Consider the following 24,779-nt stretch of genomic DNA (forward strand, 5'->3'; position numbering starts at 1 on the left):
AGTAAACCTACCACTTAATCTGACAATTTCAAGTAAGGGTAGGGTGGGTCGAGCAAAACCTATCGTTGTCCCGTTACTTTTTCAAGGTAGAAAGAAGTTAAGTAGGACAAAGTAAGATAGGGAGGAAAGATTTTACCAACCCTAAACCCACATAATCCGTATAACACTTTTTTTAATCACTAAGACTATAAAAGACTTATTAGGGTCTATGGTTATAGAATGTGAACTAGGGAAGTGGCTACCACGAGGACAAATTGTAATCCCCCCCCCCCCCCCAAAAAAAATAATAATAATAAAGAATATTGTATATGTACAAATTAGTAGGTAGGTATAACTTGTTTATGCATCCAAACACTTACACGAAATCAGAAGAATGTATCTCATGAAACCACCCTCTTACGGCATGTAAAAACCATGCATCCTATAAGAGACCACCCTCTCACAAAACCATTTCATAATATACTTTTTTAGCGTGTGAAATGGTTAGCTTTGTGCATGTAGGACAAATATTAACCCAAGTGGTTCATTTCTTGTATTGGGCCTAGAGTTTAAAGAAGTGGCGTCTCAAAAGGGAATCAGTCCATAGTCTTTGGTGGGCCTGAGCTAATCATTCACTGCTTACTGCCCTTTATTCCCTAGCCCCTTTTTATTTACACCCCCATATTGATGCACGGTCTGCATTAGTATTTATATTTAGTAATTATAATAGTTATAATTACTAGTCTCATTGCACGCTCTCCATCAATACATAAGGTATTTTTTTTTAGTGTCATAATTTTCTATTCATCTCAATTTGAGGATTGAATGTATATTTGATCATATTATGCATCTAAGAAATATTGATATAGTTAAGAGTGTCCGTCAACTAGCTCCAAAAAATGAACATACTAACACTAGAACATATGATCTCAACGTTAGCAAAAATAAAAAGTATAATAGTAGAGAGGTTTAAAAATGAAATCAATTTCAGGCAGTTTCAACAAAGTTCAAGAAAGCAGAAAATAAACTAATTTCTCACAACCAGCTTCAGTATGTGAAAATAATTTTTTCAAGCAATTCGAAAGTTATTTTTTAAGGTTTCAACTTGTTCATACAACCTATTTGCAAAATGCTGAAAAAGAAACTATACCAAATAGACACATATCTATAACACTAATACATTTTTCCCCTTAAAGGAAAACAAAATTATGGGAAGGATGATAAAAGAAAAATACTTTTATTCTCTCCTTGTTTTAAGACATGAGAAGCATCTATGAACTCCACAAAGAGCAGTGGACTAGGAAAGACACTCGGGGTCTCAATTGGGGCCTAGTATTGAGAATCATCGTTCATACTATACCCCTGGCAATAGCACTTGTACAAACTAGAAACTAAAGAAATTACAACATCTTCACGTCCTCAAGATTTAGCCCCAGTAGTGAGTGTCAATTTGACTCCATCTGTGAATGAAGTGGGAGAAAAATTTAGAGTCTGAACTAGTTTGGATAAATTCATGGATATGTCAGCTGGGGACTTGACACCTCGATCAACCTGAAGAATTATTTAAAGAACAAAAATCACCACAAAAAGCATACATAATTATCAATGTGATTGCATGATCCAATAAGTGAATTATCATAAGCTAGCAAATATAATAAGAAATGTGCATCCAACAAGTGGTTAGGGGATGAAATGAAAGAGATGGTGCACAAAGATCAAGACAGCAAATGAAGAAAAGGCAGGTCAAAAATCTGGTTCTCAGCCATTTAAAATTAAGGATTAAATCTTAAATTCTATACATACTGAAGATGCAGACACTGGTTTGATTAAGGACTTGTTGTATCCTCTGAAATCCGCCACAGCCTCAGCCATTTGTACCCTAGATACCCTATCTGGTCCACCAACATTTAGTAGCAATTGCATTTGCTTACCCTCTGGTTCAACAATTTTGGTTGTCAAAATCATTAATATAGACATAAAATTCAGCATCTATATATATATATATATATATAGAGAGAGAGAGAGAGAGAGAGAGAGAGAGAGAGAGAGAGAGAGAGATGTCAAAGCATATAGAAAAAGCACAAGGTTGGCAACATCCATAAAATATAACCACAAATAAAACATAAAGGCTCTAGATTCCTTTCATAGGGATACTATTCCACAAACAAAGCATTCAAAAGTATTATTAGCATGGTATTAGAGAATAGAAGGCAATTTTGATATTGCCACACAGCCCACACCTTAATCAAGACTGTCCTTTACCAGAAGATGGATATCCTGAATGTAAGAACCAAATGAATGATGAGGTGAAAAAATAACATGTTGCAGTTTATCATCTATGTTACCAGTATTTAAACTTCAATACTGTAGAATTGTACCTGATATCCATCCGGTTGTCAAAGCTAGTATGATAGCTACAACATCCTTGACATACACTGGGCAGCGAAACTCATCATGGAAGAAGTCCTTCTTTTCTCCTTTAGAGAGGACACCATCAATCCACTGCATCAATTAAGAGCCACTCCTTTGGTCATGTACAAAGTAATCATAATTTCCCATTTATCAACTGCTTTCTTAAGCTGGAAAAATATAATCATCCCAATAAAACTATCTATATCTGTAATGTTCCCATCCTATAAAAAGGTACCCCCCCCCAATCCCCCATCTCTCTCTCCAAGCCAGACCTGTCTCATGGCCACACATTTAAACCAGTCACTTGAAAAGTCAATAACAACAATATATGACTTTGAAAAATTATTTTTCGTCTCACACATTACGTAAACTGAAAATTATAGTTTCAATTTCCTTAGACCACTTAAATTCATTTTGGTAAAAAAGAAAACATTTTCCGAGTACTTGCTGTTGATGTTTCCACTTGATAGTAATTGCCAATTACATGAAAAATTGCTAGTGCTTTTATTATTATTATTAGTCCCATCTCCAACAAATCAATTCCACTATCTGTACCTCCAACCTTTTGTTACCTTTTAGTTGAACGTTTGAAAAAGTGTCAAAGAAATAATCTTGCACTTTGTTATGTTGTCATGTTGGCTACAAAATGTTAGCCAAGAATAGTGAACAGTATAATTTAGTTTTGGTGTGCAACACATCAATAGAGTAAACTCTGCAAGTCTGTGCAATTCAGTTCAAAGCAGGAAGAATTCCCCACAAATCGTTTATAAATCAGTCAAAAGCCAGTAAACACAACTTGTTCTAGCATCCATAAGATCAAAGGTAACTCAATTGGATTACCTATGATTGTAATTTTATTCTATTTTTTATTTTTCTCTATTTTAAGACAGTGAACTGGCAAACAAGATCAGTTTCAAATCATTCTATTAATGGTATGTCCAATTTATAAACCATAAAGAGGTGAAATTTCAACACAGAAGAGTTTAAACTTTAAACCTGGGAATTGATGACTATAAGGAATGGATGACACTTTCATAAAGAAAGGGATCATTCTCATAGCAAGGATTTGGCAGGTTGCAGAACAATATGGGCGAACTATATACTGAAAGCAACAATAAGAGAACTTTAAAACGAATGCATTTGCTAAGAACATAGCCATCAATAACAAGCTCTCAGACCTTGTGCGAGAAAGACAATTTATTCTTCCCATCACTTATAAAGCTGCTACATTTAACAGTGTCTAATCAGATGCAGCTAAGATAATAGCCAATAAACTTGAGAATGTACAACATAAGGTCTAAATTCTACGTACACACCTGAATTGGAAGCGATTTTGGAACAGGTGAGATAGTCTGTGGCCCAAAAATGATACTGCTTCTCAAAATCGCAAAGTTCAAGCATTTTTCAGAAACAAACTGCTCTGCTGCCACTTTTGATTTTCCATAAACGTTCACAGGAACAGTTTCATCTTCTTCCTTGTAGAAGGGCTTCACCCCTTCATAAACTGTTTGGGAACTTACATCATAGACAATCTAGCCACAAATATTTAAAGGCCAAATAGAAAGATAAATGGATGAGATAGGGAATAGCTGTATCTGCAATTTGTTTTGTCCAGCTAAATGAAAAATAGAAAAGGCCAATGACTTAGAGTTCAAATAGCACTTTCTCTTGCCATAAGAACAAGGTAGAGGGTGAGGACAAGGATTCAAGATCCACTAGGTGCATGTATAATTTCACAATCCAGCTAAACACGATACTAATAATTTTTCAGGTGTGAGAAATTAAGCTTAGATGACTAATAATAATAGAAAGAAAATGCCTGGGCCAGAACACAAGAAAGGTTATTTACTGTATTTACTTGCACTGGTATGTTATAACTTATATGCATGCTGTCACTGACATGGAAAAAAAATTCATAATGTGTAACTGCCCCAATATCTAATAGTGGTATTTCAAAAGGTAGGGCCAAATAAATCAAATGAGTACTAGATGAGACTTGAGAAAAGCAGAACTAAGCGAAAAAGTGTTGTGGTCAATTCACTCAATTGCAATTAAGGCCTATGAATGTACTTTAATCTTACCTTTTTTGGTGTTTAGGCTTTTGAGTTGACTAAAGAATTGCGGCCACCTCTAAAATGAAATTTAAAGTATCCCTTAACCTATTTTTTTATTTACCAAAAAAAAAACCCCCCACTAGTGACAGTTTTGTGTTGCAGCATTGCTTAATAAGGCTGATATCAACTAGCCAGGTCAAGCTTCAGATATTAATTCTTATAAGACATAGGTCTGCACTCTTTGTATCTTAAGACTTCTGGACAATATATACAAACAATAAGAATACATAACAATTCATAGTAATTACATTTTCTACTTTTATTTCCTCCAGTAATTTCAGCAGTACTTACCTTGATCAGTTGACAGGTGAATTAAAAGGGTACTACCCTCTTTAAAGTTTGATAACCAATCAACAAGTGAAGATGGCACATTAACAGAGAGTGCAGCAGCAGGATCCATTTCACAGACACGAGGTACCGAGAGTGCCGCACAGTTCACCACCACATCAGGCTGACATTTCAAGTATGACATACTTGTCAGCACTTGAAACACAGATAGAAGTTCATCTGTATTTAAAATTTAAAAATCTTTCTTTTTTTTCTTTTTTTAATAATAAAAAAGAATCAGAAACAGAAAATTAGATTCATATCACATTTATGGTAACTTTCAGCAGACAAAGCATTTTAGCATTTCAGATTTTATGAATTCTGCCTAGACAACTAATGGCCAAGACATATGGACCTCCATATGTGATAACTAAAAGTTGGATTATTCTCAATTCAGAACTTGACAATGAAAAAGGAAGATAGTAATTCAGTTATACTACTTTCCTAATTTCCAAGAAATTTCTTGGGGCCAAAAAAAAAGTATGAATCAATAGAATCCATAAAAACGACTAATGATTCCCAGGTACAGGCACTTTGAGTTGTTTGTTTCACGTGAACTTTTAAACACATAATGCAGAATGCAGAAAATTCCCATAATCTATTACTTTTTTTTTGAGAAGCCCATAATCTATTACTAATAAGCTAAAAAAGCAAATTTTTTTTTTTTTAATAATTTTTTTAACACAAAGATCTCCTAGATCACATTATTAAAAAATAAAAATAAAAACACCCATAAACCAAATTCATAAATTTCTCTAGTTTGCAATCCAGCAATCAAAAGTAAACTAACAATAGCGAACATAGTGGCTGTTTTGGGGTGAAAACAGAACGGACCTGGCCAAATGAGTGTGAAATGCTATCAAATCCTTGCCCAGTTTTCAAATCAACATGGAAAGGAAGCAAATGAGGAAGGGCATCAAGCAGAGGTTGAGGAAGGTTAGAGTGGTAGGTGAATGCAAGATCATATTCAAATGGGGTGCCTTGGATCTCTGAAAAGCCTTGCAATAGGTGTTGTCCCAAATAGCCAGTGCCTCCCACTACCAAAACTCTCTTCCTACTACTCATATCTCTAATCTCTCTTTCTCTCTCTCTCTGTAGAATTGTTGGGGTTGTTTTTGAAGTTTTTTTTATGGAATTGGAAGATTATGATTGGTGCTTTGATAATTGGAATGAGATGGGCTTCTTTCTTTTGGCAAATTTGTGTAGTTTGGTTTGGGAAACTTCTGTTGTCAATGTCAGTCAGAGGCCTGTCCCTGCCAGTGTTTCTCACATTGCCTGAATGTGAAGGAAGGAAAATGGTACAGTGGGTTTATTTAGGAAATGGGGAATAGAATTTATGGGTGGCAATTGGCAAAGGAGAAAAGTGTCAATTCCGATTTTGGATTTGGGTTTTACTTAATTTTGTGGTTGAAAAAAATAAATAAAGAAGAAAAATAAATGGAAAAAATTATTTAAATCCAATTTTTTTTTTTTTTAATTTATAAAAGGATTTGTTTTTGGAAAAATCTAGTGGCACTAACAGTGACGTAGTAAAGTGAGATTGGTAAATAAAAAATAGTAGATTTATCTGTAAGTGATAATTAACTACTCACCGTCTATTACATTAAAATTACAACAAAAAAAAAAAAGTTATATATTAATTTGTGGGTGTATAAATACTCAATTTTTATTGCAGCAACAAAACACTACAAAGACAAAACAGCCTCGCCCCTGATAACAGCTTCAAAACAGGGGGTGACAGCAACCTTAAAAGAGCCAAACACATTACAATGAAGAGACCACTTACTTAGTTGAGGAGTGGGCAGCTTCATTAGCAGCTCTAGGAATCCAACTAACAGACAAATTGGCATAGTTAGACAAGATATTAAGCATGTCTATGGAAATAGATTTAATCCTCCAAGGACATGAATCTGGAACAGCTAGAGCATCATGCCAAATTTTAGAATCTGTCTCAATGAATATGACCTCAAATGCCATATTAGAGGCCAATGACAAGGCCCATCTGAAAGCTTCAGTTTCAACTTGAAGAGGAAATGTAGTGTTCACTATTTAAAGCCCATTTAAAGTTTGGATTTGGGTTGTTCTTAATTTCGTTATAGAAAAAACAACATGGGCAGAAGCAGAACTTGGTTTGCTTCTGCCTATATTGTTATTTAAAGCCCATTTTAAGCCCATATTTTTTTTTAGAATCAAGCCCATATAATTTTTAAATGTGTGAGTTTAGTCCCTAACATTTTTTTTATTAGAATTTCCTAGCATTTTGATATTATATAAAAAAATACTCTCTACTCTCTACTGTTAAATAGTGGATTAAAAATACTGACATGCTTAATGGTGATATTTAAATATTAATATTAATGTCATATGATGCTATAATAGGTATCTATTAATATAATAATAAAAAACAATTATTATAAAATGGATGCTATAAATTTGAGATACTATCGTACTCGTAAGGGTGAGAAGACATTTAATCTTCTCATAAATTATATATGCAACAAAAATTAACAAAACCATGTGTTTTGTGATCAAGTGGTGAGTAATGAAAACTTATAAATATTATAGTTATGGGTGGTCAAATTTTCAACCAAAATCAGCATTGGAAGAAAATTTTGATTATGGGCAGTGGAAAGTGGAAACAATATGTTCAATGTGGACACTTGTTTATCGTTCTTTTTTTTTACTGCCGTCGGTGCCATGTGTTTGGGATTGAGGATTGAGATCCCGTGCATATCTAAGGAATTGCGCGGTGTGCAATTGCTCAAACTTCTGTAGTCAATGTCAGACAGAGGGTTGTCACTGTCAGTGTTTCTCACATTACCTGAAAGTGAAGAAAGGAAATGGTACAGTTGGTTTGGGAAATGGGGGAATAGAAGTCAAAGGTGGCAATTGGCAAAGGAGAAACTGAGGAGTTGGGTCCCAAAGCCGAAAAGTTGTAATTACGATTTCGGATTTGGGTTTTTCTTAATTTTCTGGATGAAAAAAAAAAAAAAAAAAAGAAGAAGAAAAGAAGATACATATATTTATTAATTTATTAGAGCCCATTTAAAGTTTGGATTTGGGTTGTTCTTAATTTCGTTGCAGAAAAAACAACATATTTATTCGGTATTTTTTTAAGCCCATATATATATATATATATATATATATATATATTGTGGGGCTCAATAATTCACGGACCAAGCCCATTTGTCCTTAGAGAGTCCAAAGACCCGAGCCGAGAAGAACTATGGCCCAAGCTCTACAATGCAGAGCACCAAACATTTTTGTGGTGCAGCCGAGGACAACTCAGTCCTCGGCAGATCCAAAACCTCACCAAAAGAAGAAGGATAAAACCGGTATAGGGCCAAGCTTAAAAGAGAATCTAAGAATATCCGGGAAAGCTGCTCTCATTGCCATTCAATGCGCTGCCCCTGACAAAGCCATACTCTGCAGCCTTATCGACCATCCCCAACAATTCTGGGATTAGACTGATGGGACAAATATCAGTCTTGTAAAGATTGACCCTACACGTGGACGAAGGACAGTTAACGCAGACGAGTATAAAAGAAGAAAGTAAGTAAACCTAAAAGGAGCCCCATCCCACCTCCGAAAAAGAAAGACTACATAGGGGAGAACCTCTCAACAACACCGGACCTCACTGAAGAAAGTCCGTCGTTGGGTAACCGGGATAAGGCCTCAATGGTCCTCGGATCAACTCCGAGGAGTCCCATCCCATAGGGTGCGACGCCTTAGGGCTTAAATGTTCAAGCCCAACTCCTTTTTTCTACATGAACTCCTCTAAAAACCATGACCGGGCATCGCCCCTTGACCAGCGGCTAGCTTTTCAAGCCCACTCTCTACAAATCATATTGTGAGGGATCTTTCGTGTGTGAGCCCAAAAATGTTAATGGGCCGCAAAGGAATCGTGTCCCTACATATATATATATATATATATATATAAAAGATGAGTTCAAATTATTACCTGCAACTCTTACAAAATTACACATTTTTTACATCATAGTTTTCTAGAAGATTCAATGTTAAAAATACATCGTTAAATATGGAAAATGCTAGAAATACAATTTTTTTTACAAAAATTTTACAAACTGCTGATGTGGTAAATGATTATTAATAAATAAAAAAAGTGATGTTATTAGTGGGCTCAGATGAAAACCAGTAAGAAATTGATCGCAACAATAATTTGTAAAAATGTTGTAAAATAGTTTGTGCCTATAACATTACTCATTAAATATTATTAGAGTAATGCTAGAAATACAAATTTTTTTTCAAAATTTTTTACAAGCTGTTGGTTTGGTGAGTGGTTATTGGTAAATGAAAAAGTGATGTTGATTGCAGGCCTAGATGAAAGCCAATAAGAAGCTGATCACATCAATAGTTTGTAAAAATATTATAAAATAGTTTGTGACTGTAGCTATAAGGACTCGATTTGTAACGACCCCAAAATGATGTTGGGTTCGCACGTTAAGGGCCCAAACAATATAATTTGTACAGCGTGGGTTTGAAAGGCTAGATCTTGGTCAACAAACGATGGTTAGTCATGGTACTCATACAGAAATGAACCATGTTTGCTCGAGAAGTCTTTCTCCTCAGCACGGCCTAGGAGGCTCTGGTTCTTGACCTTTTTTCCCACCCCCTTTCTTTGGATTGCTTACCTCTCTTTTTATATTAGCATTTACTCTTCCTCCATCGTCCACGTGTAGGTTCAACTTTCTAGGGCTGATACTTGTCCCATCAGCCCATACCCAAAGTAATTGGGGGTGGTTGTAAAAACTGAAAAGCATTACTCTGTCTGGCGCAGAGTATTTAATTGCAGAAATAGCAGTCTTTCCTTTGTTCTTTGTCGCCAATTTGTTCGAGGGTCCTTTCTCCATCAACGTGGATGTGTTCGATTTTTCCCTAAACTGTTCCTATACCGCTCTTACCCTTTCTTTTAGGAGTGCTTTGGGATGCCGAGGACAGAATCATCCTCGGCTATGTCTCAAGGCTATTTGGACTTTCATTATATGTCCTCGGCAATGCCTCTTCTCGGCTCGGGCCTTGGGCCCTAATGTAAAGTGGGCTAGGGTCACAAATTCTCTGGCCCCACAATAGCCCCTCAAAATCCTGCTGCCCAACCTCTTGGTCGGGGAGGAGGGTTTTGGTGATGTCGGGCCTATATCATGGCTTGCCCAGCTTTGTCCTTCATTAATATCAATGTCTTTTCGTTTGCCTGGGAAACGCTCCCGGTCATGAGACATTCCTTTAGTTTTACTCACGTCGCGCCTCTGCTGTTTCAGTGTACAAGGCGCGTTTTTAATAAGTTCCTTTTACGAGGCAACGCCCATCCAACGGTTGTAGACGGTGTTGGGAGTTGAGTGGAAATTATCTCATTTGTAGCTTTTCTTGGAAATCTGTACAGATTAAATGCCACCAGACTTGCCTTCCGTATAAGAAGCAAGGTAGGAGGTTACTTCCTTTACGTACAGACCCTTCAGTCTCTTTAAATTCCTAAACCTCCAGCTGTGCTCAAAGTTTTCATTACCAGTGCAATTTAAGCCTTAGAGAGTGATATGTTTGAGGCAAAAGTGGGGGTGAAGGAACCACACCCTCTCCAGAAGCATGTGGTCTTTCCAAGACTTAAGATGGCGCGATCAGGGCAAGGAAGACGGAGACTCAAGGCAGCTCTCCCCTTTCACAAGGCGGGGGAGAAGCCTCCTCCTCCTTCAGCCAAAATCCGAAGCAGGCGCTAGTCGCGTTAGATTTTTGGCGCGACAACAATGGGGTTTCTTATCGTCGGTACCATCCGCTCTCTCTCGAGCGTTGCTAATACGACACCCACGTGTTAGGAGTCAGAGCTGATGCGAGGATTGGGCATCCTCACTTCCTCCTCTCCTCCTTCTTTAGTGCCTCATTTTACCTCCGCTTCTTCTTCTCTTCCATCACTAGGGACATCCTGGTGTTTCTGCTTCTTCTTCTGCCTCTTCTCCCCTTCCGTCAAAAGGGGCCATCCTGACACGCCTAGTCGCCACAAGAGCAGAATTTTGAAGGATTTATCGTTCCCTTGTATCTTTTTCCTTTTTTGCTTTTTCTTTTTGCCTTTGTAGTTAGCTTCTGGTATAGGCTTGCTTAAGCCCCTCATTGTACAATGTACTATTTTTTGGTATTAATAAAAGATGACTTTATCTTATTCTAAGCATTCTTTCTTTTCTGCAATAGTTATACTGTGAATGGATGTGCTATTTTTTATTTTTTATTTATATATATATATATATATATATATTTTAACGATACTTAGGGTCGAACCCCCTGTTAACAAAAAGCTATTATTTTGAACTTACTGAGATTAACAGGCACAATAATGCCGACCTGAAAAAGGTTATACATATAAAACTAACCGAGATAACAGCTGAACGTTCTGTATTGCGTATGAAGCGATCATCCGAGGATGGGTAACCCAAAATGAACTATCCGAGATGGTCGCTGTGTACTAGGATGCTTTACCACGTTTCTAACAACATTCATGGCCTTAACCATTTTTGGCACCCGGTCCGAGGACCGAGGTATTACTGTACCGGGCCTAAATACTCGTTTACATCAGTCTCCTTAGAGCTGGGGATCCGAGGACAGGACGAGATTTCCATTCTGTCTAAGACTTAATCCATTTTCTAATGACTAATCTCCCCATAGGTTTGAGTCCGAGGACCATGCAATACGTTGGTTCTATCCAAAACTTAAAATTTCTTTAAGTAGTTGGTTTCCCCATAAGTTTGAGTCCGAGGATCATACAATATCTTGGTTCTGTCCAAAACTTAGTATTTTCCTTCAGTAGTTGGTTTCCCCATAGGTTTGAGTCCGAGGACCATGCAATACCTTGATTCTGTCCAAAACTTAGATATTTCTTTAAGTAGTTGGTTTCCCCTTAGGTTTGAGTCCGAAGACCATGCAATACCTTGGTTCTATCCAAAACTTAGTATTTTCCTTAAATAGCTGGTTTCCCCGTAGGTTTGAGTTCAAGGACCATGCAATACCTTGGTTCTGTCCAAAACTTAGATATTTCTTTAAGTAGTTGGTTTCCCCATAGATTTGAGTCCGAGGACTATGCAATACCTTGGTTCTGTCCAAAACTTAGATATTTCTTTAAGTAGTTGGTTTCCCCATAGATTTGAGTCCGAGAACCATGCAATACCTTGGTTCTGTCCAAAACTTAGTATTTTCCTTAAGTAGTTGGTTTCCTCATAGGTTTGAGTCTGAAGACCATGCAATACCTTGGTTCTGTCCAAAATTTAGATATTTCTTTAAGTAGTTGGTTTTCCCATAGGTTTGAGTCTGAGGACCATGCAATACCGGTTTGAGTCCGAGGACCATGCAATACGTTGGTTCTGTCCAAAACTTAAAATTTCTTTAAGTAGTTGGTTTCCCCATAGGTTTGAGTCCGAGGACCATACAATACCTTGGTTCTGTCCAAAACTTAGTATTTTCCTTAAGTAGTTGGTTTCCCCATAGGTTTGAGTCCGAGGACCATGCAATACCTTGATTCTGTCCAAAACTTAGATATTTCTTTAAGTAGTTGGTTTCCCCTTAGGTTTGAGTCCGAAGACCATGCAATACCTTGGTTCTATCCAAAACTTAGTATTTTCCTTAAATAGCTGGTTTCCTAATAGGTTTGAGTTCGAGGACCATGCAATACCTTGGTTCTGTCCAAAATTTAGATATTTCTTTAAGTAGTTGGTTTCCCCATAGATTTGAGTCCGAAGACCATGCAATACCTTGGTTCTGTCCAAAACTTAGTATTTTCCTTAAGTAGTTGGTTTCCTCATAGGTTTGAGTCTGAAGACCATGCAATACCTTGGTTCTGTCCAAAATTTAGATATTTCTTTAAGTAGTTGGTTTTCCCATAGGTTTGAGTCTGAGGACCATGCAATACCGGTTTGAGTCCGAGGACCATGCAATACGTTGGTTCTGTCCAAAACTTAGAGATTTCTTTAAGTAGTTGGTTTCCCCATAGGTTTGAGTCCGAGGACCATGCAATACCTTGGTTTTGTCCAAAACTTAGTATTTTCCTTAAGTAGTTGGTTTCCCCATAGGTTTGAATTCAATGACCATACAATATCTTGGTTCTGTCCAAAACTTAGATATTTCTTTAAGTAGTTGGTTTCCCCATAGGTTTGAGTCCGAGGACCATGCAATACCTTGGTTCTGCCCAAAACTTAGAATTTTTTTAAGTAGTTGGTTTCCCCATAAGTTTGAGTCCGAGGACCACACAATACCTTAGTTCTGTCCAAAACTTAGAATTTCTTTAAGTAGTTGGTTTCCCCATAGATTTGAGTCCAAGGACCATGCAATACCTTGGTTATGTCCAAAACTTAGTATTTTCCTTAAGTAGTTGGTTTCCCCATAGGTTTGAGTTTGAAGACCATGCAATACCTTGGTTCTGTCCAAAATTTAGATATTTCTTTAAGTAGTTGGTTTTCCCATAGGTTTGAGTCTGAGGACCATGCAATACCGGTTTGAGTCCGAGGACCATGCAATACGTTGGTTCTGTCCAAAACTTAGAGATTTCTTTAAGTAGTTGGTTTCCCCATAGGTTTGAGTCCAAGGACCATACAATACCTTGGTTCTGTCCAAAACTTAGTATTTTCCTTAAGTAGTTGGTTTCCCCATAGGTTTGAATTCGAGGACCATACAATACCTTGGTTCTGTCCAAAACTTAGATATTTCTTTAAGTAGTTGGTTTCCCCATAGGTTTGAGTCCGAGGACCATGCAATACCTTGGTTCTGCCCAAAACTTAGAATTTCTTTAAGTAGTTGGTTTCCCCATAGGTTTGAGTCCGAGGACCACACAATACCTTAGTTCTGTCTAAAACTTAGAATTTCTTTAAGTAGTTGGTTTCTCCATAGGTTTGAGTCCAAGGACCATGCAGTACCTTGGTTCTGTCCAAAACTTAGATATTTCTTTAAGTAGTTGGTTTCCCCATAGGTTTGAGTCCGAGGACCATGCAATACCTTGATTCTGTCCAAAACTTAGAATTTCTTTAAGTAGTTGGTTTCTCCATAGGTTTGAATCCGAGGACTATACAATACCTTGGTTATGTTCAAAATTTAGTATTTTCCTTAAGTAGTTGGTTTCCCTATAGGTTTGAGTCCGAGGACCATACAATACCTTGGTTCTGTCCAAAACTTAGATATTTCTTTAAGTAGTTGGTTTCCCCATAGGTTTAAGTCCGAGGACCATGCAATACCTTGGTTCTGTCCAAAACTTAGAATTTCTTTAAGTAGTTGGTTTCCCCATAGGTTTGAGTCCGAGGACCATGCAATACCTTGGTTCTGTCCAAAACTTAGATATTTCTTTAAGTAGTTGATTTCACTATAGGTTTGAGTCCGAGGACCATGCAATACCTTGGTTCTGTCCAAAACTTAGTATTTTCCTTAAGTAGTTGGTTTCTTCATAGGTTTGAGTCCGAGGACCATGCAATACTTTGGTTCTGTCCAAAACTTAGATATTTCTTTAAGTTCAGGGGGATTAGCCCCTCGGCGAAGGTGTCAGATGTTGATTTGATGTTGGAAGCCCCTAGAACCGTCTGCGCTACTGACGCTTCGAAGCGTAGCCCCTAACAACGGGCTGCTGGAAGTGATGGAGAGACTTTCTCAATCCACCGCCTTTGTCAGCGCACAAGCCTTTCCCACAGACTGCGCCAATTGTAAGGACTTGATTTGTAACGACCCCAAAATGATGTTGGGTTCGCACGTTAAGGGCCCAAACAATATAATTTGTAGAGCGTAGGCTTGAAAGGCTAAGCCTTGGTCACTAGACAGTGGTTAGTTATGGTACGACGAGATTTCCATTCTGTCTAAGACTTAATCCATTTTCTAATGACTAATCTCCCCATAGGTTTGAGTCCGAGGACCATGCAATACGTTGGTTCTATCCAAAACTTAAAATTTCTTTAAGTAGTTGGTTTCCCCATAAGTTTGAGTCCGAGGATCATACAATACCTTGGTTCTGTCCAAAACTTAGTATTTTCCTTCAGTAGTTGGTTTCCCCATAGGTTTGAGTCCGAGGACCATGCAATACCTTGATTCTGTCCAAAACTTAGATATTTCTTTAAGTAGTTGGTTTTCCCTTAGGTTTGAGTCCGAAGACCATGCAATACCTTGGTTCTATCCAAAACTTAGTATTTTCCTTAAATAGCTGGTTTCCCCGTAGGTTTGAGTTCGAGGACTATGCAATACCTTGGTTCTGTCCAAAACTTAGATATTTCTTTAAGTAGTTGGTTTCCCCATAGATTTGAGTCCGAGGACCATGCAATATCTTGGTTCTGTCCAAAACTTAGATATTTCTTTAAGTAGTTGGTTTCCCCATAGATTTGAGTCCGAGAACCATGCAATACCTTGGTTCTGTCCAAAACTTAGTATTTTCCTTAAGTAGTTGGTTTCCTCATAGGTTTGAGTCTGAAGACCATGCAATACCTTGGTTCTGTCCAAAATTTAGATATTTCTTTAAGTAGTTGGTTTTCCCATAGGTTTGAGTCTGAGGACCATGCAATACCGGTTTGAGTCCGAGGACCATGCAATACGTTGGTTCTGTCCAAAACTTAAAATTTCTTTAAGTAGTTGGTTTCCCCATAGGTTTGAGTCCGAGGACCATACAATACCTTGGTTCTGTCCAAAACTTAGTATTTTCCTTAAGTAGTTGGTTTCCCCATAGGTTTGAGTCCGAGGACCATGCAATACCTTGATTCTGTCCAAAACTTAGATATTTCTTTAAGTAGTTGGTTTCCCCTTAGGTTTGAGTCCGAAGACCATGCAATACCTTGGTTCTATCCAAAACTTAGTATTTTCCTTAAATAGCTGGTTTCCTAATAGGTTTGAGTTCGAGGACCATGCAATACCTTGGTTCTGTCCAAAATTTAGATATTTCTTTAAGTAGTTGGTTTCCCCATAGATTTGAGTCCGAAGACCATGCAATACCTTGGTTCTGTCCAAAACTTAGTATTTTCCTTAAGTAGTTGGTTTCCTCATAGGTTTGAGTCTGAAGACCATGCAATACCTTGGTTCTGTCCAAAATTTAGATATTTCTTTAAGTAGTTGGTTTTCCCATAGGTTTGAGTCTGAGGACCATGCAATACCGGTTTGAGTCCGAGGACCATGCAATACGTTGGTTCTGTCCAAAACTTAGAGATTTCTTTAAGTAGTTGGTTTCCCCATAGGTTTGAGTCCGAGGACCATGCAATACCTTGGTTTTGTCCAAAACTTAGTATTTTCCTTAAGTAGTTGGTTTCCCCATAGGTTTGAATTCAATGACCATACAATATCTTGGTTCTGTCCAAAACTTAGATATTTCTTTAAGTAGTTGGTTTCCCCATAGGTTTGAGTCCGAGGACCATGCAATACCTTGGTTCTGCCCAAAACTTAGAATTTTTTTAAGTAGTTGGTTTCCCCATAGGTTTGAGTCCGAGGACCACACAATACCTTAATTCTGTCCAAAACTTAGAATTTCTTTAAGTAGTTGGTTTCCCCATAGATTTGAGTCCAAGGACCATGCAATACCTTGGTTATGTCCAAAACTTAGTATTTTCCTTAAGTAGTTGGTTTCCCCATAGGTTTGAGTTTGAAGACCATGCAATACCTTGGTTCTGTCCAAAATTTAGATATTTCTTTAAGTAGTTGGTTTTCCCATAGGTTTGAGTCTGAGGACCATGCAATACCGGTTTGAGTCCGAGGACCATGCAATACGTTGGTTCTGTCCAAAACTTAGAGATTTCTTTAAGTAGTTGGTTTCCCCATAGGTTTGAGTCCAAGGACCATACAATACCTTGGTTCTGTCCAAAACTTAGTATTTTCCTTAAGTAGTTGGTTTCCCCATAGGTTTGAATTCGAGGACCATACAATACCTTGGTTCTGTCCAAAACTTAGATATTTCTTTAAGTAGTTGGTTTCCCCATAGGTTTGAGTCCGAGGACCATGCAATACCTTGGTTCTGCCCAAAACTTAGAATTTCTTTAAGTAGTTGGTTTCCCCATAGGTTTGAGTCCGAGGACCACACAATACCTTAGTTCTGTCTAAAACTTAGAATTTCTTTAAGTAGTTGGTTTCTCCATAGGTTTGAGTCCAAGGACCATGCAGTACCTTGGTTCTGTCCAAAACTTAGATATTTCTTTAAGTAGTTGGTTTCCCCATAGGTTTGAGTCCGAGGACCATGCAATACCTTGATTCTGTCCAAAACTTAGAATTTCTTTAAGTAGTTGGTTTCTCCATAGGTTTGAATCCGAGGACTATACAATACCTTGGTTATGTTCAAAATTTAGTATTTTCCTTAAGTAGTTGGTTTCCCTATAGGTTTGAGTCCGAGGACCATACAATACCTTGGTTCTGTCCAAAACTTAGATATTTCTTTAAGTAGTTGGTTTCCCCATAGGTTTAAGTCCGAGGACCATGCAATACCTTGGTTCTGTCCAAAACTTAGAATTTCTTTAAGTAGTTGGTTTCCCCATAGGTTTGAGTCCGAGGACCATGCAATACCTTGGTTCTGTCCAAAACTTAGATATTTCTTTAAGTAGTTGATTTCACTATAGGTTTGAGTCCGAGGACCATGCAATACCTTGGTTCTGTCCAAAACTTAGTATTTTCCTTAAGTAGTTGGTTTCTTCATAGGTTTGAGTCCGAGGACCATGCAATACTTTGGTTCTGTCCAAAACTTAGATATTTCTTTAAGTTCAGGGGGATTAGCCCCTCGGCGAAGGTGTCAGATGTTGATTTGATGTTGGAAGCCCCTAGAACCGTCTGCGCTACTGACGCTTCGAAGCGTAGCCCCTAACAACGGGCTGCTGGAAGTGATGGAGAGACTTTCTCAATCCACCGCCTTTGTCAGCGCACAAGCCTTTCCCACAGACTGCGCCAATTGTAAGGACTTGATTTGTAACGACCCCAAAATGATGTTGGGTTCGCACGTTAAGGGCCCAAACAATATAATTTGTAGAGCGTAGGCTTGAAAGGCTAAGCCTTGGTCACTAGACAGTGGTTAGTTATGGTACTCATACAGAAATGAACCATGTTTGCTCGAGAAGTCTTTCTCCTCAGCACTACCTGGGAGGCTCTGGTTCTTGGCCTTTTTTCCCACCCCCTTTATTTGGATTGCTTACCTCTCTTTTTATATTAGCCTTTACTCTTCCTCCATCGTCCACGTGTAGGTTCAGCTTTCTAGGGTTGATACTTGTCCCATCAGCCCATACCCAAAGTGGTTGGGGGTGGTTGTAAAAACTGAAAAGTATTGCTCTGTCTAGCACAGAGTATTTAATTGCAGAAATGGCAGCCTTTCCTTTGTTCTTTGTCGCCAATTTTTTCGAGGGTCCTTTCTCCATCAACATTGATGTGTTCAATTTTTCCCTAAACTGTTCCTATACTGTTCTTGCCCTTTCTTTTAGGAGTGCTTTGGGATCCGAGGATAGAATCATCCTCGGCTATGTCTCAAGGGTATTTGGACTTTCATTATATGTCCTCGGCAATGCCTCTCCTCGGCTCGGGCCTTGGGCCCTAATGTAAAGTGGACCAGGGCCACAAATTCTCTGACCCCACAGTAGCATTACTCATATTAGTAAATCTGTTCCCCCCATTCCCATTTTGGGCAGAACAGATCTACTAATATTCCAGTTAGATTAAGAGGGATCTTGAACTAAGAAATAGATTCTAGAAGCTAAAAAAGGGTATCCTGAGCAATTTCAATAGTCGGGTTCATTGATATTCTTGGTATAGTAGATGCTATCACACATATAATCATATTCAATTCAATGGAATTATTTGATCTTAAAGGGGATCTTCTATAATTTTGCATGTGAGGGATTATTTCTTGTTTCTTTCGGTCATTAATAACTTGATTATCTTTAGATAATATTAGATAGAAACAACGCTCATAAGGGGAAATATATATTAATTAATCAAAATATAAATTAATTTTTTTATAAAATGAGTAGTTATTTAGTTTATAGAAATCAAAGCCAAAATCCATTCTACGGATTTTGGTTTGGTAGCATTTGATAACATAAGATTTAATTGTAAAAATAATTATGTGGATCATTTTTTTTTACCGACATTCCCGATTACTAATCAGTAAAAACCTCTAAAAAAACAAAGAATGCATTCCTTCTTTCGTGAAATTAAAATTAGGCAAGGAGAATAAAGCAAATTTCACATTCTCTGCTTATGTGTATATAATTCAAATATAGAAAATTTGAAAGTGAAAAGTACAAAATCTTGCATCTTTCGATATTTCTTTAAAATCCCCAGTTTTACTAAGACTCCCTATTCCCAAGTCGGATTGTATCCTTATCAATAATTCTAAAATATCATTATCAAATAATTTGCGTTTAGGCGTATTGTAATTATAAGAAATCTTTTGGTTATTATTTACTTGTAATGGCAATCCATAAATATACGAATCTTTCTTATTTTCATAATTAATAGATTTATATGATAAAAGATCACATTTATATTGTTTTTGATTTGGTAATGGTTCTATTTCAAAATCTTTTGTTTTTGAAGATCCAAGAAAGTTTACACCTATTGCCACGGCTGTAGATATAGGTATTTTGAGAATACGCCTTACTGACCAATGGCTAACGATGGCTCTGATGGGCAATTTTGCTCGAATAGGTAATAATGAGATCACTGTTTTAGTAAATGATGTGGAAAAGGGTAGTGACATTGATCCACAAGAAGCTTAGCAAACTCTTGAAGTAGCAAAAGCTAACTTAAGTAAAGCTGAAGGCAAGAGACAAACAATTGAGGCAAATCTAGCTCTCAGACGAGCTAGGACACGAGTGGAGGCTCTTAATATGATTTCGTAACTAGTTTGTTTTGGTGATTATGCCTATTGGATAGAAGCAAATGCAATCAAGCGTAATTGAATTCTAATGCAACGATAAACCAATTTCAATATAAAAAATAGAGAAATAAAGTAGGATGGAAAAGATACAAAATCAATAAAAGAAGATGAGTAGAAAAACTTATTATATACCAGTTCTAATTTAATTCATTAATCTGAATAATGAATAAAAAGATGAGGATATCTATTCAACTCATTCTAACCCTTTTTCTATAAAGACTAGAAAGAAATAAATAGGGAAAAATTTATCTTTCAACTAATCGCACGTAGAGATATTGCTAATACAGATAAAGTTAATGGTATTTCATAACTAATTGATTGAGCAGTAGCTCGTAAACCACCTAAAAATGAATATTTATTGTTTGAGCCATAACCTGAGATAAGAAGTCCAATGGGAGCAATACTTGAAACCACAATCCACCAAAAAAAAAAAAAAAAACCCCAATATTGAGGTCGACTAAAACAAGGTGATAGTCAAAAGGAATTATTGAATAACTTAGTAGAATTGCTATAACTGCTATGGATGGTCCAATACTAAATAACCGAGTATCTCCTCTAGATGGAAGAAGATTTTCTTTGAAAAGTAATTTTGTCCCATCTGCTATAGCTTGAAGAACTCCTAAGGGACCGGAATATTCGGGTCCAATACGTTGTTGTAACCCTGTGGATATTTCTCTTTCTAACTGAATGTTCAATTAGTGTATAAAACACCTTGAAAGTTTAAACCTCTAATTTACAAATTACCAATTCAAGCTTAATAACAAACAATTAATGTGCAGAATATGAACATAAACTTAATACATAATTGATAAACAATCTAAACTAAATAAAATCACATCCACAGCAGAAATTAAATGGCAAAGATTAAGGGAAGAGAGATGCAAACACAAGGACAATACAACGATGTTTTATCGAAGAGGAAACTGAAGCCCTCGGCGTAAAATCTCTCCGCCGCCCTTCAAGCGGTAAATAATCCACTAAAGAATGTAGTTGGGATACATGAACAGCAGAAGACCATCCAAGCCTAATCTACCCAATGTACCTAAGCCCTCCAAGCTCCTACTCTAACGAGGTTATGCCAAACTTATTTCTTCTTTAACTTATCGGATTCTGCTATAAACCATAGCATCAACCAATATGAAATTGATCATTTCTTAACTGCTTCCCAAAGCACCAAACAGCCTTCTCACAGATATGGGTATGGTGAGAAAAGATTTTGGTAATATACTTCTCAAGGATATAACAATGGAGAGGAAGAGAGTAGAGGAATTTGAAGAGTCTCTATGTGAAGATTGTGGATAAGTCAATCTTGTTTTTTTCTAGGGTTTCTCTCTCAAAATTCTCTTTGGAAGCTCTCTACATTTTGTGGGTATAAGAGGTATATATACTAGGGTGAGAGAGGAATGCGAAGAGTCAGTTTTTCAAAACAGAGTTGGCTGGTGGCTTGGCCTCGCGACTTGACTAAGCCGCGAGGTAACTGAACGGCCAGTCTGTACTTTTTGTCCTGTAGTGCTCCAACTGGCATGACGCTTCAACTTCTGGCATGCTTGGCATGTGTGCAACTTCTGGCGGCTTGCAAGCCGTGAGCCACCCGCGAGATCCAATTACGAGTCCCTGCTTCTTTGCACAATCTTGAACATTTCTTCACACTCTCTCACACACTACCCTTACATGATTCTCACCTAAATATAAGGTTACTAATTGCTAAAATACAAGTAAATTTGGCATGGAATAAAGCCAACAAGATGGTTGATAAAATTCAACCTTACAATCTCCCCCTTTGACTATTCCGTGACAAAACTCTAAAACAAACTCTAGACTTAACATGTGAGTTAGGAACAGTTGAACAAAACTCACTCACACCTAATTCTAGAATCTGTGTAGCTCTTGAATCATATGAACAAGAATCTCCTGAAACACAACAACACAATATGATCATTGTATGTAGAAAAACTTGTAATGCATATGAGGCAAGCACAATGCAATCAAGTAAAATGGAATTAAGTAATAAACCATGGCTTAACCATACAAGCAGTCACTATAAAATAGTGACTACAATGCTCATTCACACTTAGAATGAACATCCAAACATACAAGCTAATAAGCTCAATGCAAATCACTTGCATGTCCAACACTCAACCAATGCACAATACATGAAATATATGCATCTAGGAACAAGATCCTACAAGGGCACAAGAGTGATAGTACTTAAAGACAATGCATAACATTTAGCTAGAAGTACTAGGCTGCAAAGCAGAAAGGTTGCATAAGCATGGGACAAACCATAAAAGCCTACAAAACATAAGGAAACAAACCCTAAAAACTTACAAAAGCAACATGGGTACAAAAAAAATACATACTGAATAACGTCTTAAGTATTAATAAACCAAAGTTTCACACCCAAACATATCTATGAGTTTTAAAAACAACAGAATAACCAAACTATTTAACACATTGTATCAAACCCATAGTCAAAACATTATTTAAAAACATAATACCATAACCAACACCATAACCATAAACATAAAATAAGACTAAACAATAAACTAGATAAACACTGTTTTTGACTGCTCCCCCTCAAAATGGCACTCCCCCTCAAGAGCTGCTTCTAAAAAATTCTCCCCTTTTTCGACCGGAATGGCCAAAAGGTCATTGTTGGGTGTTGATGCTGTCAAACTTAGCTGAAAGTATGTTGAGCTGATCCTGAATTGCTGCCATCCTGTCAGTATGCTCATTTTGGACCTCTCTGAGTCCATCAATCCTCTTCAGGATGATCTGAAATGCATTTGGAGGTACAACTGATGAGGTTAAAGCCCTGCTCCTCTTGCCTCTGCTTCTGGATATGGACGTTTGTCCTGCAGCCTCTGCTTCAGTTTCCATTGGATCACATTCTCCTTGGTCACCCTCCTCTTCATCACCTGGAAGACGAACTTATATCCTAATGATGGTCAACTTGTTGATGGCTGAAGATGTAGACATGGGGCTAATATCTTGAGGGATTGCAACACCTTTTACTCTGAAAAGCCTCATGAGAAGGCTAGGAAAGATCAGCTTGGGCCTAGAGGTGGTTCTAGTCTCATCCACAATTGTGTCAAATATGTGAGTGCTGATGTCAATGAAGGTTTTCTCCTTGAGCTCCATGAGGAAGATAGTTCTGGCATTGTTAATTGTAGTCAGCTTCCTTACTGGATACAAGTTGAACATCATGATGGTGGTGAGGCACCTCATGTCAACTAGAAATGCTGTAGTGTTGAGACATCTCCCCTCTCTTTGTCCACCAATGTGATTCTGAACAATTTCTATAGATAGCATCCTGTCCTTGTAATTGGTGAAATCATGATCCTCTAAACCCTCAAGCCCTAGTACCTCATCAATATCATGTACATCTAAGGTGAACTCATGTCCTCTGATCCAGCAATTCAGCTCATCCTCCCTTATAACAGCATTTGCATAGAATTCCCTTATTAAAGGCTCACAAACTGCAGGTAGGTCACTCAGCAACTTATCCCATCCTCTGCCTCAAAACAATCTGGAATGAAGGTGTCCTTCAAGTCCCCTAAGTCTACAAACCTTTCCTGAATAATGGTTCCCTTCAAGAAAGAATCTCTATATCTCTCAAAGTGTTGAACAGACCTAAACAGGTTATGGTCCATTTTTAGCCTTTTGTTAGCCTTCTTAACAGGAGTCTTCTTCTTTATAGGTGTGGGAGCCATCTGTAAACAAGCAGAAGAGGCTACAACAAGAGCAGAACACAATAGTTGGAAATACACACTTATTAGTAACAAGTTAGTTACATAGGGAATAACAGAGTGTCAAGATAGCATATAGACCAAACACGGTTGAGAACCAGAGAAAAATAGCTTAAATCAAAACCCAACAACTCAATCAAGTACAGTCTGTATTGATGCAGATTGCAACAAGCACTAATCAGCTACATTTGGACAGTGTAAACCACACTCAGTCAAAAGTAAGCATATGTCTATGAGACATATCTTAATAAATATGAAATGTTCAAGCCATACCCTCAAGACAGAAGCACACACATGATATGGCAACACAAAATCAAAGCATTATTAGCCAGACAAACAAAAACCTCAGTCATTCTGAAACAACCATACTCACACTCAGAGTAAATCACTGAGAACCCAAACACATATCTTATGGGTATGAAGTATTTCAAACAGCAAAGGTCAAATTACAGACTAGCACAATGAAACTTAATCATGATAGCAAACATATTCAGTAGTCTAGCAACAAAAACAACCAACCCCAAACAACCAAACCCAACATTTTAAGCAAACCTATGTCCGAACATTGCAAAACACACAAACTCAACAAAATCTCACAAAATGAAGAAATACACTTATAAACATGTAAAATATAGTGAGAAAATAGAAACCTATTTTCTTGGAGAATGAGGTTGGAGAGATGATCAACAATGGAGGTTTGGGGCATGAAAATCCAGATTTTTTGAAAAATATTCTAAGTATTTTTCGCAATTGGGGCATTTACCCTCCAGTGAGTCGTCAATGAGTCGCGAAAAATCTCTGTATGGGCTCGTGACTGGAGCATGTGATTGGGCCAACCCGCGACTGAGTTGCCAAAACAGGGCAACACTGGTTTTGAAAATTTTGACAATTTTTGTAAAAACAAATTACTTTCCAAAAACAACTAAAACACTCAAAAATATTTTTGTGTTTGATCAACAAAGATTGAGCATGTGAAAACATATTTAATCAAGTACAATCACACAAATGAATATGGCATTCATTGAACATAGACATGTGTGTTGTGTATGAATATCAAAAATGAGATAGTCCTTAGTCTAATATGAAGCTTCAATGATCAATTCAATCAAGGCATACACAACTAGCACTAGATAATGTGACCCATCTTAATTATAGAAATATGCATATATGACCTCCCACACAAACTTGAGTACAATATCTTTGAAGCTTTTCATTTGGCTCCATGTTCAATATATCATTTGATCTTTTGGAATCAACACATCTCATTGTGAGATCGATGCCTGAAATTTTTGATATTTCACTTTGATGAGTTAGCCTTTGGCTTTTTGGGCATCATACAAT

General features: G+C 37.3%; 1 protein-coding gene across 2 annotated transcripts; it reads right to left on the reverse strand.

The window, feature by feature from the left end:
• Positions 1-1,202: 1,202 nt before the first annotated feature.
• LOC115955938 (methionine adenosyltransferase 2 subunit beta) lies at positions 1,203-6,149 on the reverse strand. Of its 2 annotated transcripts, none has more exons than XM_031074351.1 (6): positions 5,667-6,147; positions 4,797-4,956; positions 3,708-3,895; positions 2,358-2,481; positions 1,783-1,913; positions 1,203-1,530 (listed from the first exon to the last, which is right to left on the reverse strand). In XM_031074351.1, the coding sequence occupies exons 1-6, from the start codon at positions 5,895-5,897 to the stop codon at positions 1,399-1,401; spliced, it is 966 nt and encodes a 321-aa protein (XP_030930211.1). In that variant the 5' UTR covers positions 5,898-6,147; the 3' UTR covers positions 1,203-1,398. The 2 variants fall into 2 exon arrangements, with proteins under 2 accessions (XP_030930211.1, XP_030930213.1); XM_031074353.1 differs by lacking the exon at positions 1,203-1,530 and adding an exon at positions 2,220-2,256 and having other exon boundaries at positions 1,821-1,913; positions 5,667-6,149.
• Positions 6,150-24,779: the final 18,630 nt, after the last annotated feature.

Source organism: Quercus lobata, chromosome 8 (assembly GCF_001633185.2).
Source record: "Quercus lobata isolate SW786 chromosome 8, ValleyOak3.0 Primary Assembly, whole genome shotgun sequence".
In the NCBI taxonomy this organism is placed as follows: domain Eukaryota; kingdom Viridiplantae; phylum Streptophyta; class Magnoliopsida; order Fagales; family Fagaceae; genus Quercus; species Quercus lobata.

Bases quoted from the DNA above. Each gene is read 5' to 3' on its own strand.
- LOC115955938 (XM_031074351.1), bottom strand. From the start codon at position 5,897: ATGAGTAGTAGGAAGAGAGTTTTGGTAGTGGGAGGCACTGGCTATTTG. The intron at 2,482-3,707 runs GTGTGTACGTAG...TAATTGATGCAG, and splicing joins CAAAATCGCTTCCAATTCAG to TGGATTGATGGTGTCCTCTC. The intron at 1,531-1,782 runs GTATGTATAGAA...ATAATTCTTCAG, and splicing joins AACCAGTGTCTGCATCTTCA to GTTGATCGAGGTGTCAAGTC.